General features: G+C 53.2%; 1 protein-coding gene across 2 annotated transcripts in view; it reads right to left on the reverse strand.

Moving 5' to 3' along the window:
- GALNT16 (polypeptide N-acetylgalactosaminyltransferase 16) overlaps positions 1–13,308 on the reverse strand; it is an 82,182-nt gene extending 68,874 nt beyond the window's left edge. Inside the window, exon 1 of one of the 2 annotated variants that reach the window (XM_075425834.1) lies at positions 13,017–13,308. In XM_075425834.1, the coding sequence (XP_075281949.1) occupies positions 13,017–13,184 (168 nt within the window). In that variant the 5' untranslated portion in view covers positions 13,185–13,308. Of the gene's footprint in view, positions 1–9,451; positions 9,548–13,016 lie in introns of those variants that run through there. The other variant, XM_075425835.1, reaches the window with a different exon arrangement.
- Positions 13,309–17,093: the final 3,785 nt, after the last annotated feature.

Raw genomic sequence — 17,093 nt, forward strand, 5'->3', positions numbered from 1 at the left:
TCTTTTTTCTGCAGAGAGAATGGTTAAAGTGCCTACAGTGTATTTTTCCCCCAGAAGAGCAAATCACACAGGCTACTGGTCTGAGCACAGAATTAGAATCCAGGCGCTGGTTACGGATGTCACTTGGAATTAAAAACAACATAACACAAGGAACCTCACTTTACCCTGATAAATTTGAGAATTTAACTCTCCAAAGACAGAGTTAAGACTGAAGAAGGCGCAGCAGCAGCCCCAGGGAGCCCCACTGCCATATAGGTTGCCACCACGGCCCGCTGAGGAGTGTTTAAACACCGTGCAATACTAGGGCTGAGGTGGGAGAGGCTGAAGTCCAGCTCCCAGAGCTCAGCAAACACCCTGAGATTTATTCCTGTTCAGCCTGGTGGGGCAGCTTATCATGACGAGGCACCAGATTTAACGATTAACATCTGCACATAAAGGAATCATTTAGAGGCTTTTTCTAACCTGTCTCCCCACTCGGCTCCCAGTGGCTTATCCTCAAATGCTGCTTCACGCATGCTTTCTGCTACACACAGAAAAAAATGCACACCAAAACCGGAGCTGGAACTCGGGGTAATTGAGGGGGTGGAAAGTTCCTGACCTCCTCAGACATGAGTCAGATTTACTCCCCCTAAGCTATCTCAGCCCCCACAGGTTATGCAAAGTGCCAAAGCCATTTTTAAGTGGCCAGCCCATCACTGCCCACACACAAATTACAGAGGGTGGGGAGGTGATCCAAATTACCAAGGCAAGAGAAACCCAAACAAGAATGAAGCACGGCCAGTTAAAACAGCAGCTACCACAGGACAAACCGAATTTTAATTGTCTCTGGGTGGTAGCTTGAATCCAGTACCAAGTTCTTTGAATGCATGTTGGTACACAGTTAATATCCAAGCTGTCTTAGCTTCACTGGTATTTTTATCAGAGTTAATAAGCAGAGGTTAGCAGATCTGAACAACAAACATACCTTTTTTTCTTTTTCTTTTTTCTTTTCTTCCTTTCAGCAGAGACTGAGGCTTAATCTCAGCTCTACACCAGGGAAATGGGGGGAAGAATGTTTTCTCTCCACAACCCTTTCTTACTCACCTATGGAGGTTATAAACTCCCCAGGACAGAGGCTGTCTTCTCACTTCACATTTCACCTTGCACAGAAGAGCCACAGAGTCTGGATACCCAAACACCCCGATGCGTAGCGATCTGCAGACTGCCAGGAGGGACCCAGCAGCACGGGCTGGACGTGAGGTCTGGGCTAGGAGCAAGATGTACGGGAGATCTCAGGCTGCGTAACTCTGGTGTGCAAATCACGCAGGAAAGCATGGCAAGGTGACTGGCAACTCCAGGCAGGCTTGTGGCAGCCCCTAACAGTTTATTATCCAACAAGTTGCCCCGTCTCACTCTCCCATCCCAGAAGAGCCCCAAAACAAGTCCCTCACCTACAGAAAGAGCCTGCTATGGACATACACATCCAGCTGTGAGCCGGCCTATGCACTCCCCTGGCATATGGAGTTACAGCCAGGGCAGGGGAAAGGCTGGCAGCTGCTGGGGCCGGATGAGTTTTCATAGGTAACAGCTTCTCTCCACATCTCTGCTTTTACACCTGAACCCTAAGCACATGGCCAGCACTCACCCAGCTCTCGCCAAGCAGAGCCAGGTACTGGCTGGAGCCACCCCGACCGTGACCCAGTGCGGGTCTGAACCCTGCGTTGCAGAGGTGCTGAGCCCACCCCAAGCTAAGCAGCATCTGACTTTCAAAGGCCACCAACTGACAGGCAACGACCAAAATGCATCTAAATTTAGCCACATCAGATACGGGACAATGATATGGGACAACGACATGGGAATTCACCTTGGGCAGAAAAATATTACATTGATAACTTTAAGCAAATTCTGATTTAGATACAGAAAGATCTGCCATTCAGATTCAACTCACCTACTCAAGACTGGAAAGATACGAATCGCCTTTAATGATTCAAAATAACCTTCTGGCAACATGCTTCATGTCTGTTCTTGCCACAGAGAGTGGTGTGGACCACAGTTAAAGCTTCACACAGGGTGAGCAAGTTAAATATAGCAGTAGGAGGTGTGTTTTTAGTGGAAGTAAAAAAGCACTAACAGAAAGTTCGACAAGAAAATTGATAATGTAATGTGGATCCTCAAAATTTACTTAGTCTTGATGAATCTGTCACAAGACTCAGTTTAGCAAATTCCTGGACATTTAATAAATGCTGCGTGCTACATTATTTCCCATTTTCTTAGATTCATTGCTGTATAAACCGGGGAGTTCAAACGGTCACCATTCATTTCTGCTTTCTAACACTTTGAAGTATTGGTGAATAGCACCACTCACCCACGCCTTCAAAAAAGTAAAAATATTTCATTTAAATCTTAGAAGTTACAGTTTTGGATTCTGCTGAAGCCCACCCGAAGGAACCGAGTGCATCTGCACGCTGGGTTTCCTGAGCATGTAACCCATGGGCAGCAACAAGTTCCTTTTGCACACTCATGAGCTGGGGAACTAGAACAACACCTTACAGGGCTCCTAAGGTACAGGCAGCATAGAGGAGAAACAAGGGGATCCCTTCATACACCCAGTACCCGTCAGCACTCTGCCCTCCTGCAGCTGCTGCTCCTGCCCAGCTGACTGCCTGGAGCCCCTGCTCCAGGCCATCTGGGGACACGGACTAAGACCACTGTCGGGAAGCTGCCCCAGCTCAGAAGGTCACAGAGCACCCCGTGCAGACCCTGCAAGAAGGCAGGCGCAAAAGGTTAGGGAGAATTTTCTCATCCCTTCTTCAGCGCTTGCAGTGATGCTAATAACTGTTATCCACTCCTGCCCCTGCTTTATGATGCCTGTTAGGAGATACTGGGCAGAGGCAGAAGAAAGACACAGAGCATTCCAATCCCCTCTAAGCTCAATGCGACAATTCAAATCCTCTAACTAAAAAGAAAGAGGAGGAAAAATGAGATGGGCTGTGACAGGTTGGGAGGACTAAATCCCCGTTAACTAGGGCACCAAGATTTAAAGGGCTCAGCTTTGCACACATCATATGCCCCTAACAAGGTCCCTGCGGCACACTGTCCCTGCCCGTCCCTCACTGAGAAAGTGCAAGCGAGAGTTGGTGACACCCGCTGCCCCAAGGATGCTGGCAGTGGGCGAGAGGACTCTACTGCCAGGGCATCGCCACGCTGGGACCAAGGTGTCCAAAACCGTGGGGGTGGCAGGAGCACCCCTGTAGCCCCCTTGATTCACAGGTGCAAGGGGCAGCAAAGGTCAGAGTGGTACCAAGCACACAGGGCCGAGCTGCACAATTACTGGCTGAACAGCAGCAGACAGGACAACATACCAAACAACCTACTTTTCCTGTTAGCCCCCTGAGCAGAGTCATTTTTATCAGCCCACCATGTTTCTCTTCAACTTCAGCACGTCTTTCCTGAAGGTGATGCTTTGGGTCTAAGAAAATGAATAATTAATTTACAATTAATAATTATTTTTAATAATGCTGTAAGCTAAGTGATGCAAGCAGATCAGCAGATTTTCCCTACTACCCGATGTGACTCAATCTGTATCCTGCACTGTAAGGCCAGCGTTACTTACTTTCACTGTAAACCACCTTCTCCTGGCTCGTCTAACGTAGCACGAGATTTGTGTCTGTTCAAGAACCTGACCCGAGCCAGCAGTCCATCCGCTGACTTCAAACCCTTTCACACGTGGCCAAAGGGAGCTTTCGACAGGTGCTTGGGCCATCTCTCCAAGGCCAGACCTCACCTGACCGCATCTCATCACTGCCTGACCCAACAGCCCCTCTGTGACGACCACTGCACGTTCTGAAGGAACACCAATTTCCCAGACCTTCCTAAAATTTCTTTGGGAGTGCTCAACCAATGTGGTCCAGTTTTCCCAGCACAGACAGGAAACGTCCCACAGGGCTTCTCAGGTAGCAGGCACAGCAATGGGACATCCCAATGCATGGCACTTCGACCACCCGAAAGCAGAGAGCATGCAAACAGACACAAGTTTGCCCAGGTTTGCTCCAACAGATTTTCTGAAAGTGTTACCTCATTGCAGAGCATCCATCCTTCTGCTGCCAACTCAAGCTCAGGGCAAACACCACATTGCACCCCGAGCGAGGGGAGAAACATGCCTGTGCTCACCCCAGCCTTCATCTAGGACTGTCAGGGAGCCGGCTCTGCTGTTCCCAAGCACAAAACCAAAAGCCTTAGCATCACAGAAGCAAGTGCAGTACCAGCGGGGCTGTGACGACTCAGCAGTCCTATGCTGGGGTCAGGGTTATGCCCTGCCTCTTTGCCACTGCCCCTGTCAACCTGCCCAGAGATCACTTTGGGAGGCTCTGCCCTGCCTTTAGGTGTCGAACAGGTACTTCAGCCAAACTGAGACACCCCAGAAGGTTAGGAAACACATACAGCCTACTCCATCAGCAGCCTGGTGTAGCTGGTGATTCCTACCATGCACCTAGACCCAAAATGTCTCCCAGAAAGGTACAAAGAAAAAAAAAACAAACAACAACACATACATGCTGGGAATTACGGCATGACCACATCACTGAGTGATGCAGGAGTCTGCAGTGTGCACTTGCAACAGTCACACTTCCTAACTCCGATACTTTACTATTAATTTTTACAATTCAAAATTACTTTGGAAAACTACATTGGGAGCAGAGAACTTTTTTTAACTTCATTGTGTGGATGTGATGGCTCCCATTTGTACTGCTACTGTGTCCCTGTTCCCACACTCGGAGACTACTCGCCAGTTACCCAAGAAGCTGAGCTGCTTTCTGCAGCTCTTACATGCTCTTCCTCCTTTATTCGGCTTTTTACTGCATACTTGATACCAAAGGCCACAAAGGTAGGGCACGACATTTCTAAGTGTGACACTCTCTGGCACCAAATACTTTGTTCAGGGCACTCAGCACGCGAGCAGATGGAAAGCATCAGTGTTTTCCAATTTTGTCCTGCAGGAAGACTTTTTCAGAGAACCTCTGAAGACACCTTCACTGGGTAAGAGCACTTTTCCAGCCAAGACTGAGCTGTTTCAGGATTCAGACCGTCCACAATAAAAAAGTCAAGAAAAATAGTCCTATTTTTGATTCCTCCGGGGCCCACAAAATGGCTGATGCAGGTTTTAGCACAGTTGCTTTTTCTCTCTCTGCTACTTTAAAACAAAGCCTCCTCACACGGACCACATTTCAGCTTCAAAGATGAAACATTTGGAAAGCGGGAGAAAGAAAACAAGAGGTTAAAGCAGATAATTTTCTGCAGCTTTAGCCAAATGTCATCAGTGCCCGTGCTATAACAGGCTCAGAAGCTGGCGCATCAGCCCAGCCTGACCACAGCAGCCTTGAAGCCTGGACCGCAAAGTCAGCCCTGCAGCTCCATCGTGGCAGGACGACCGACCGAGCATCACCAACCCGACTGGCTAGGACAGCCTCCTCGCCCAGGGGCAGCCCCACGCAGCCGCCTCCATGCCTTGGGGCAGCAGGGAGCTGACATGCTGGGACACCAGGACCCACGCCAACAGTGCTGCTGGACCTCCACTGGGACACCAGGACCCACGCCAACAGTGCTGCTGGACCTCCACTGGAACACCAGGACCCATGTCAACAGTGTTGCCAGACCTCCACTGGGACACCAGGACCCATGCCAACAGTGCTACCGGATCTCCACTGCCACTGAAGAAGGAGCTGGGGCAGGCCTCCGCAGGGACGATGATCCTGAAGCAGCTCCAGAGAGAGGACGCAGCTGCCTATCAAAACTCAGGCTCTGCCAACACTGAGAAATTACCCATATGCTCAAAGCACGTCACAACATGGGTAATTCCTCTGCAAAGACGAGGCCCAAGAGACCACTTTTTTCCTTTTTTTTTTTAAATGTACTCCCATATATCTCACTGTCTCCACAGCCACAAGCACAATTTGGACCTGGAAATCTGACAAGGATTGTCCTTTATCAGGACAGGACCAGCTCTTGTCCTTTATCACTTTTATTAGTTGCAAGAATACATACTTATCAAAATACAGTGAAAGACAGCAGAGGGCAGGACACAGCCTTTCCTCATAAATCCTGTCGTGCTGCGCCTTTAACGTCTTCCTCCTGCAGCAGATCGTCCCTGATCTGCTGCATTTCTGCTAATCCCGTTCTTAGTTCAAACATGTACAAAGGGTGAACTCCACCACATCTTTTGCTGAGGTTATCATCTCATCTCCAGTCCTTCACAAAACTTGCAAGCTAAGCCTCCCAAAAGCCCTGCAAAGCAGAAAAAAAATCTCTGTTTTAGACTTTGGGGAAACTGAGGCACAGAAGCCTGTCAGGAGGATGAGTTTGGAGCTCAGACAGTGAGCCAGCTTCACTCCCATGGGTCTCGCTCTAGTTAAGTCTTCACCTTAATGTAACGCATGGGACGTGTGGTAGATCACGGTCCCTGCACAAGGCGCTGCACAGGCGGAACAGCAGCGGCACCCGACACGACAAGCCCCAGAGAGCCTACAGCCCTACCACAGGAGCTGGCAGCTGGGGCTGGAGGAGCACAAGGGAGTAGTCTTCACCACTGAAACAGGGACAAGGAGACAGAGGCCCTGGGACTGTCACTGATATGCCATGGAACAGGAACCCTGGGGAGAGCCAAGGAAGAGCGAGAGATCCCGCCCAGGCATGCTCTGCGCGGAGCTTTCCCTGCAGAATGGAGGCGACGCTTGGCATGGTGAGCCAGGGTTGCCCGCTGACCCGTTGGTCCATCCCCGGCACCTTCACCTCTCTTTATTTCATTGCCTTTGTGCTACACCGTGTGTTTTTCTAACAGGAATAATTAAGTCAATTTTCAGCGCTCCAACACGGGCAGTCCCAGCCTGCTGCCACTGAAACAAAACCAGATCTTCTCCCCTCGCCTTTCAAGTGACTCCTGACCTCCCTGCCTCGGGATCAAGCGCCTGGGCCAAGTTTCACCACAGCAAAGAGCGACCTGATCTCTCAAAGGCTTCTGTTCCCAGCAAACATGGCTAAATTTTTTAGCTTTTAAATTAGGGCAGTTTTGTATATGCAAAGACAAATCTAACTGGGGAAACAGCTGCATACTGAAAGGACGCTTTAGCTGGCTAAAACTTGCAGCTGCTTCACCCACTTATTTAACAGAAAGGCTCCGGTAAAAAAAAATCATCTCCAGGAGGTCTGTGTTTCACCCTCACACACCTCTACACAGTGTCCCAGGCTGCCCAAACCGCCACGCTCCCTGAGCCCCAGCTACCTGACCGCAGCTACCTCGGCACTTTCATTAACCGCTGAGGCCAGTGCTGCCAACTGGTTCTTATTAATATTATTATTGTGAACCATTTCTTTTATTTTTATCTCATTTTTTAATGTGCCACATGGACCACTGGGACAAATTAAATATAAAATCGTTTTCTGCCATTTAGGCAAACGGCACTCATTCCCACATTTTTAAAACATAAACACCATAAATAAAACATTAAGCTGCCAAACTGTCACTGAATCTTCCTCCCGCAGTAATACCCCCGGAGAAATAGTTACGAAGTCATCCTTTCCCAGGGAGCTGGCACAGGCTTCTCATACGGCGTTTAGAAGAATCCCACAGAGATCCAAAAAAATCAGTGTCGCAGGGGTCTGGCCACAGCAGGAATGTTTGCCGCAAACCCCCAAGTGTTATGGGCCGTCCCCCGTCCCCCCCCCCCCCCCCCCCCCCCCAATTAACTGGGAAGAGCAGAGGCCATACAGGTGCAGGGAAGAGCCGGACGGGTGCTAGATTTCATCAGAGGAACGAGCCAGGCTGAACGGCACGGGCAAACCCAGCGCTTGGAGGGGGCACCTTCCCCCTGCAAAAGCATCAGCACTGAGACCTGCAGCTTCTTTTCCACCTCGTTTCCAGCACCCCAGATATTTGCAGACCCACAGAGAGCATGATGGAGAGCCCAAGTCCCCTTCACTTCTCCTTTAGCTTGCAGGGAAGATGCTTTATGAAAACAAGAGCATTTCACAAGCTGCTGAACACGGAGACTTCACCGGCTCGCTCACAGTGCCTCCACGGACTTGGGTTCCTGCTGCCTGCATCCGAGGTGGTCTGGCTTCTAGGCAGCGCGGCAGCCTCCGGGAGACCACGCAGCCTCCTGACACGTGGCTGCCCAGCATAAGAACAGAAAGAAACCTATATAGCCACACTCCTGATCTTTGCCCCAAAAGGCAGGAGACTCAAGAGTGAGCAAAAGCCCAACGGTAAGGAGGCTGCTGAAATGAGCTGTGGCATCTCATTAAATATTAAGCCTTCTCTCTCCACGGCATAGCAGGACATGAAATCAAACCTGTACTTCATAAGCCAAGCAATAGGTCAATGCAATCAATTTGTGCTCTACCCCCTCTTGTTGTTTTGTTTTGTTTTTTATTTAGGGTCCACCTCGGTTCCCAGAGTTACATCCCCAAGGCTACAAGACCTGCAGGCACACATCCAGAAGCCCCGTGGCATGCAAGTCGCTGAAAAATGGTCTCACTTATTGACCCATGAAAACTGCAGCTCGTCCCAGTTGTGAGGGAAACAGCATCCCCGGAAAGGTGTGCACAAGAGGGAAAGCGATGAAGGGATCGGAACAAAATCATTCACGAATGACCGCTGAACACCAGCCGGCACCTGCCACGCGGGATTCAGATACCCACAGCCAAAGGCACCAGAAACAAACGCAGCAGAGCGCACTGTTTGGCCAAGTTAGTTAAGCCTACCAGGGTCTGAAGAGCATACCTCAAGGCGGTCTTACACGGTGGCAAATACGAGCATGGCTAAAGTCACCAGCCCGGCTGCTCAGAGAAGGAGGTAAACCCCAGCCACCGCCAATTTTCTGGCTAAAACCATTGCCATCTTTCCCCGCCAGCTTACTCCTCCTGTTCTCAGCAGCATGTCCCCAAGGAGCCTCCCGCTCGCTGTCTCACCACAGGCAGGTGACGCCCAGTTCAGTGATGTCTGCAGAGCATTTAGAAACCCTTCGCTACAAGGGAAAAGGACACCTTGATGGTATCTCCTCAGTGCTCATCTTACGTGGCGGAGCACAGGGGTAGGGAGCAGCCAGGAGACCTGAGCCCAGGCAACGTGAGCCAGTATTACAACATCGGGTGTCTGAGCTGCCAAACTGCCTCTAGCAGGGTCACAGACGGGATACACAGGTCACAAAAGTTGGCAGGATGAAGATGAGAGACAACATACCCACTCCAAAGAGCAATTGGGCATCAGCCTAACACGACCCAGAGCATTTAACTAATGATACTCCTCTGTCTCCATTTTCCAGGTGCGCTGCTGCTTTCCTACCATCCCAGAGGAGTCAGCAAGCTGGAGAAGCCCGCGGGCAGCCTCACATCCAGCTTTTGACCGAGGAATGGGAGCAAACACTCCCATCCTCAGTTCACAGCCAGCCCAGAGCAAAATTGCTCTTTCAAAGCTACCTACCAGCCACCCCTCTGACTACCAAGCTTTGCCCACGCGACAGCGACGGCCCTGCTCTCTTCAGAGGGACACCGGTACGCTGGGCAAGCTTCCTGTGCTGCAGTCTTCAGAGGCGGGGGGAAAGAGTCCCGGGCTCTGCCCAGCAGCGCCATGCTAAAGCAGAACTAGCAGCACGTGGTGAATGATTAACCGCCCATACGCAGTGTGGAAATCATGCCAACGCCGCTCCAAAGGACACATCGCACAGCTTCTGTCTCCAGGGAACTTCCAAGGAGCAGGAGGCAACCTGCTGCCTGGGAGGGACAGAAAAGAGCCCAGGGCAGAAATCCGTCCTCCAGAAATGCCCAACACAGAAGCCAACTGCCAGAGGTCCCAGGGCTCCTCCTAACTGATACAAAACTATGCCGTGCTCCGAGGGAAAAATGCATGCCTAGGACTGTGGTACTCACTCAAGTTTCCGCCCTCCGCAATGCATGGAAGGGGAAGCGTGCAGGGGCTCGGCGCGCCACCGAGTCAGCCCTGCCCATTACCAGTTTCTGCATTTTTATTTCAAGCATCTGTAGGACCTGTTTGGGGAGAGCCTATGGCAGAGAGCCCACACGTCAAGATTTCTGGCTATAAAACAGGGCTCCGGAGGATCACTGTTGATGCTTGAGCTATTTCTGGGACAGTGATCTGTGATGGCTGCCCCCCAGCTTTAGTATCCAAAGATTTCTCTTTCTGACTCTAGGAGTCAGACATCCACATTTTAAGTTTAAAGTTGTGCGAATAAACATGAGGTCAACAAATAACAAACCAGTTTCAAGCTGAGACTTGCAATCGACTATATTTTTTACTTGAGGTGATTTCTGTTCTTCGCATTCGGCGAGAATAAAGTAGAAAACCACAAGCCCAGAAAGCACTTAAATTCTTAAAAACCATGCAATTCACCTTAATTTGCCCATGATTTGAAATGTCACAGCATAGATACAAGAGCAGAGCTCCTGGACTCACTCACCCAAAAGACAAGATTTTTTTATCCCAGACAGAAAAGCAGCCAGTTTTAGAAAACTGAAAAAATATTTTCCAGAGGCCCGTAAGTCACATGAGTCACCCTTCTTTGCAGATGAGCCCAAACCTGAACTCCAACACCATCACTCATGCAGAGCAGAGGAAACCAAAAGCTGGATGGAAAAGGGCAGCTTGTCTCGGTGGCTCTGCAGAAGGACAAGGGACACGAGAAGCATGCGGAGCACAGGCACGCCTCCTCTTACACAAGACTGCCATTATACATTAAGTCAAGTATTCTGACTTCGCAGGTCATGAACTCAGGGTTGAGGGCTCTGCACTGCAGAAGGACAGCTAATTCTCTAAATTCATCATTCCTCCAACAGGGCGGTTGAAGGCCGTGACCAGGACGGTTCGTTATTCGCCTCCCATCGCAGCAAAACCCGTCAGGCTCTCTGATAGCCATGCCACTGCGTAGCTACAGCGGTGCACATACCAGACTTTACCAGCTTGCCTCCCACGGCAACCCACCAAATCCTTGGGAAACCGCTCCGCACACACAAGGGGAAGCCCCAACACCAGAGACTCCTCCTTGTCTCCCTTCTCTATGAAAAAAAAAGTCACAGCAGGTCAGGACGTGGTGTTTCCGCCACCACACCGCGCTGTCAGGTGCATCAGGAGAGGGTCCTCCTTCATCCCAGCTGCTGCCTGCCGAGGGGACCAGGACTCACGCTGGGGGGGCTGGCCCATTGTGGGACCCCAGTTGGAGAGGGACAGGAGAGGCAAAGGATGGCTGTTCTTCCCCGCTAAGGGATTTCAGGCGTGGAGCAGAGCTGCGATGCTTTACGTTGTTCTGCGAGCAGGACCAGATTCGGAGCGGCTGTTGCACGGCGCTGTAGCTTGTAAGGGCAGGCTTTGTGGCTAGCCACGAGCGCGTACCACATCCCCAAACAGCAGCAACAGAACAACCCACGGCACTGCCGCAGCATCCTCCGCCCCAGGATTTTAAGGCGCTTGGCAGATGATACGGATTCATGTAACCTCACAAGCCCTCTGAGAAGGAGTAAAGTAAATGCAATAAAAAAAACAGAAGGGATAAGTGGGGGAATGGAGAAATAAAACTGCCAGAGGAGCATGTTCAAGCACGTGCAAGAAATCAGGGGCTCAGGGGCAGCTTTCGCCGCCGCTGAGGTGGAATCCTACAGGCAGCAGCGCTCCAAATCCTCCGGTCCCAGCCAGCCTGAGAGTGCTTCCCAGCACACCCCGAAGGGCCACAGCAGCACAGAGCTCCTTCCCCGGGAGGCACCACATTCATTTCCACAGTCCTGCTCCGCAGAGGGTTTCACAACAGAGCGGCCTGAACTGCTGGCAGCCCCCGGCCCTAATGAGCGGCAAATAACGTCCTCGCTCTGCCCGAGAGCCTCAGTTTTGACTTCTGAATTTCGGCAGCTGCGAGCGATGGCCAAGGGTCTCAGGAGCAGGATTTCCACCCTGCAGCCTAAGGGCTGGGGCTGCTCTGACAGCATTTTCCAAACACCCACACCTGCCACCCCCGGTTTACAGGTGCAGAAGAGAGAGACACAGGCCAAAAAATCTCAGCACCAGTCAAGGAGCGAAGTGCAGAGCCCCGGCACCCGGCCTCTGCTCGGGCTCTGCCCAGGCTGCTGCTTTTGTTCCCTTCCATGTGTGTGTAACCGGCTGACAAATGGATTTACAGCCAAAGAGTGACACACAGTGCAGTTCCCGAACTGCTTCAGCTGGATCACTCCTGGGAATGGCATTGCTGGGCCACTGTTGCTCCAGCGGTTGGTTTATTTTTTACGAAGCTATTGCCTAGAGTTGGGAGAGCTTTATTATGGTATTACACAGGCTGAAGGACAAACCTCCTCCACAGAGAGAGCAGAAAGGTCCTCACCATCCTCCAGCCAGGAGCTCAATTTTATCACCCTGCCGAGCCCGCAGGTCCCCAGGGAGGGCAGAGCGGGGGGCTCTGAAAGCAGTTCTGAAGTAGCACACGGGGGCAGCTCTACCACCCCTTGGGTCAGGAAGGAGCCCCGAGGGCTCCCCCATCTCCTGCCCTGCCCAAACCCCAGCCCCAGCCCGACTCGCAGGCGGCCGTCTCCGGCTGAAAGCGGGCAAACGCGGGGAGCAGAGCGGGGGGAGCGGAGGCAGAGGCCGGCGCCGGCTGCGCAGAGCCCCCGGCTCGATGCCCCGAGCCCCGCTGGCCGGGGGCACGGCTGCTCCCACCCGCTCCTGACGGGGAAAAGCGCCGACCGTACACACACACGCGTGTCTCTGTCCGCACGTATGTGCGAACGCGCCTCCGGAACGCGACCCCACAGCCTCCCAGCTGAGCCCCCCTCCCCACTCCCAGCCGCCGGAGCGCAGCCCGGGCGAGCCGGTGGGCACAGCTCGCACACGCTTCACCCGCTCCCCCGAGGTCTGCCCGCCCCGCTCCCCGATAGCAGCGGCTGCCATGGCGACAGGCACGCACGCTAACACAAACGCAAAGCCACCCGCAGGCGGAGCGGAGTCCCCCACCCCCTCCGCGGGGGGATGCCCGGCGGCCGGGCTCACTCACGGTCAGGGGCACGGTCCGCTCCTCCCGGCGCAGCTCCGGCCCGCCGCCCGCCCGCCGCCCGCCGCCGCCCGCCGCGCGGGGCTTGCTGTCCTGCCATAAGTAGTAGAAAGTGCCCAGGATCCAGGCGGCGGTCAGGATGGCGATGGCATTGGCCCGGATCCTCCTCATGCCGAGCGCCCCGGGGCAGCCTGGGAGAGCTGCCTCGACGGGCAGGGCCGGCTGCGGGAGGGAGGAGGCGAGAGAAGGCGGCGGCGGAGCGGGCGGCGGCTCCCCCCGCACCGCTCCGGCCCCGGCCCCGGCCCCGCACCGCCCAGCCGCCGCCGCCGGGTCCTAACGCCTCCCCCCACCCCCCCCCCGAAGGGGGCGGAGGGCTCCGCGCCGCCGCCTCCGCGGGGGGGGAGCAGCAGCGCCGGGAGAGCGGGCGCTCACGCGCGGCGGCAGGGTGCGGGGCCGCGGCTCAGCCGCCCCACGGAGGTGGGCCCGTCCCGCGCTGGAGCGGGGGTCCGCGGCAGCAAGGCTCCTCGGGGAGGAGGGGGGGGGGCTGCCCGGCATGCCGCCGCTGCGCTCCCTGCCACGCATAAGCGCCCCGTGGTCACGCACGGACGCGGGAGGGCCGGGCGAGCCTGCAGCCGCGGGGCCTTTCGAGCGCTGTGCAAAGGGCAGCAGTGGTGGTACGATGGTACATCACCCGGCACTGGTACGATGGCACATCAGCAAGCACCGGTACGATGGCACATCGGTGGGCACCAGTATGATGGCACATCGCCGGGCACCGGTACGATGGCACATCGGTGGGCGCTGCCAAAGCCGCAGCGAGGAGAAGCCGACCGAAGCCGGCACTGCAGGCAGGTGAGGCGGCCGGCCGGCCCGCTGGCGAAGCCACGCTGCGTTCAGGCACAGCGCCGCTGATGTGCGGCTGGGGCTGCAGGGTCTGAGGGGGCACCGAGAAATCTCTCACCGGTGAAGCTGGGTGCTTAGAGAATGGGGGTGCCTCCGAGGCACCCGACACGGGGATTAGAGGATTTGAATTACAGCACAGAAAATGGCAGCAGGGCTTCGGAATCCCTTTTTGCCTGCCTTCCTCCTGGCCACATACCTTAAACATAATTACAACTCGCCCTGCTAAATTGCCGTTTCAGGTTTACCTGCGCACCACTTGTTTCCTGGAGCACAGCACAGAACTCCTCCATCAGATTTGCACGGCGCTAGCACTCGAGGCAGAAAGCTGTTGGGAGAAGCACCACCTCCCAGGGCTGCAGCACGGCTCCACACCAACCTCCTGGCAAAGCACACTGCGCTCCTGACGCAGAACAGCGTTACAACGCGTCTCGCGTCCTCCCAGGCACCTTTCCCAATAACCCAGCAATGACCCACAGCTTCCTAGGCCAGCCAGTCATCACCAGTGGCAAGGGGCAGTTGCAGACACGCGAGGCTAAAAAAAATTTCCTCCAAGAGGTCAAAAAGAACATAATTACCCCAGGCTGCCCCATCCTCGTCTGTCCCAGTGGTACGAGTAACCTGCGGCAGCTGGGCTCCCACTGGTTTTGGTCTCTTTCACAGTCCTACAGAAACACAGGGTGGCTGCTATCCGAGGTGGGTTTGGATCCAGCAGCTGGCTGGTTGCAGAGGGACGTGAAGAGAGGCAGAGGAGCTGTACCCAGGGCTCAGAAAAGGGAAAGACACGGGGGAGAGACGTGTTCGCGTCCCTGTGTCAGCAGAGCCAGCCCCATACGCTGTCTCCTCTTTCACTGCTGTGCATATCGTGCCAGGCTTCGCTTGGTTACTTCTCAGTCTTCACTCACCATCCTGTGAGATTCACTACACAAAACCAAATACCTCGAACAGTGGTGGAGAATGTGTGTGAAGCAGGACAAAACCCTCCGCCCCAACACTTGAACTATACAGACCGCCTCCTCCCGCCTTCCCAAGCACCCTGCTTCCCCCCTCAACCACAGCCATGCGTTTCCTTCCTCCGCTGCCCTCCCTGCTAGCGCACCCGCTAAGCTGCCGTGCTGTCACCATTGCCGCTCCACACCAGATTTCACCACTTCATCCTGACGGTGATCCCCACCCCACAAGCATCTCAGCCTCAACCAAGCCTTTAACAGCTGAGAAGTCCCCTCCACTGTCAGCCCAGCATCTCCCCTTTTCTGCTCAGAATAATCCCCGCTCCCTGACTCATCAGGTAGAGATTCTCCAGGGATGACATCATTTTGAGCACTCTTCCCTTTCCAGAGCAGATACCACCTTCTGGGCAAAGACGCCTCGCACTTCATTCCCTATGCAGGACGAGGGCTGGAGGAGCCCCGTATTTTCACATTACCGCTTCGCTTCTGCAAGTGCAGTCTAACATTTGCCACCTGCTAATAAACCCGGGCACGTTGCCCACACTGCAGGACAGGCTCACGCTCTCGGGGCCGGCCCCAAGCCCTCCTCTGCCTGGAGCAGCCATCGACCCCTGTGCCAAGCACTGCCAGGTGAGCGAGGGAGTGGAGTAACCCCGTCCCACTCCGCTTCGCAGCTGCGGTCGCTGCCCAGGGGAAGGCAGCAGCAGAGAGCTTGGGCTGTGTTGGCACTTCGCTTTTTTCCTCCTTGCTGTTCTGCCCCCATCGCACCCTCTTATTCCCAGAGCATTGCCAGCAGTCCAGAAAACAGCACAGAAGAACCCTCAGAGTTTACTTGTACTACCTGGGTAATCTGGCCTGCTGACAACTTACACGAGTGACAGGAACCCTCCTGTGCAGAATCACCATTTAATTACAAGAAAACACAAACAAGATAATTTAACCCTTTCATTTGAAGACCCCGAATCCCTTTCACTGGGTGGCCTGTGGGTAAGTGTCAGAAACAAGCAGAGAGCTCTGTAGGCAAGCTCCAGCACAGCCCCAAACAGAAGTCAGCTCTGATGCAGAAAGGACAAGCTGAACTTAAGGGGTCTTTCTCCTAGCAGAAAATTGCTTTCACTCCGCTCTCTCTCCAGGAGTCAGCCCCAAGCGCACGAGTTGTTCCTGCAGAAACGCAGGCGAGCATGGGGTAGGAAAGCTTTGCTCCAGCCCACGACCCCAGCAGCGGGCACAGCAAGAGCACCCAGTCACCCACCCTCAGAGCTGTTGGTCGCGCAGCTCACTCTCGCCCGCAGATACCCAGCTCAGCACAGGCCAGACAGATTTGCAGAGACCCACTATTTGCACTACTTAAGCTTTGGGAACTATTTGAGCTTGGAAAGGGTTAGGGACTAGAGCTGGCAGACCTGCAGGAGACAGAACCTTCAGCACAGCTCCAGCAGAGAAGATGTGTACTTCTGCAGCACCAAGCTTCCACAAGCTTTGAAAGCGTCTTCACAGTGATGTTTCATCTTCAGGGCCCAAATACGTCGCTGCAGGATGATTGTCTCCCAGGTCCAACCTACTTGTACCCAAGGTGTTCTGCAGCCAGAATTTGCAATGATTTCACCTCTGACTGCAGAGCTTTGCTCCAGAATCTCATCTTTCTTTTAAAAGACAGTACGCTTCTAAACTTATGTTTCTACAGGGATCTCTGACAATATAAATTGTTCAAGTATAGCTATACTGTAAGCTGCGATGTTGCATACAAATATTAGAGCCAGCCTCATCAGAGATAACAAGAACACCAGAAGCAGTCTGGCATGCAGATCACTACTCAACACAACCTGCAATGTAGACATACAATGAATATTAACATGTAATACTTTGCTGCTGATCTTTGCAAAAGCATCATCTAATTCAATAAACGCCCTAAGAGAAGTGACCTGAGAAACATAATATAATAAATTAAACAGATCAAGATTATGCAAACCTCACAGCAGAATTATGGGGTCTTACCACCACGCTTGCTGTTTTTCAGTTTCCTGTATAGTTGTTACATCTGTATTAGAGATGTCAAATCTTTTCTTATTTTGTGACAAACTCTGTACAGTAGAATAACATAAGGGATCCCCTGACAGTCTGGGTGGCTGGTTCTTTAATATTAGCATAAGCTAAGTATTTGGTGAGTAATCTAGACACAGAAAGGGGAGAGAGGAATATGACCAGCTACAAGAGGAAATTTATGTAGAAT

This window comes from Opisthocomus hoazin, chromosome 7, assembly GCF_030867145.1.
Source record: "Opisthocomus hoazin isolate bOpiHoa1 chromosome 7, bOpiHoa1.hap1, whole genome shotgun sequence".
NCBI classification, from domain to species: Eukaryota; Metazoa; Chordata; class Aves; order Opisthocomiformes; family Opisthocomidae; genus Opisthocomus; species Opisthocomus hoazin.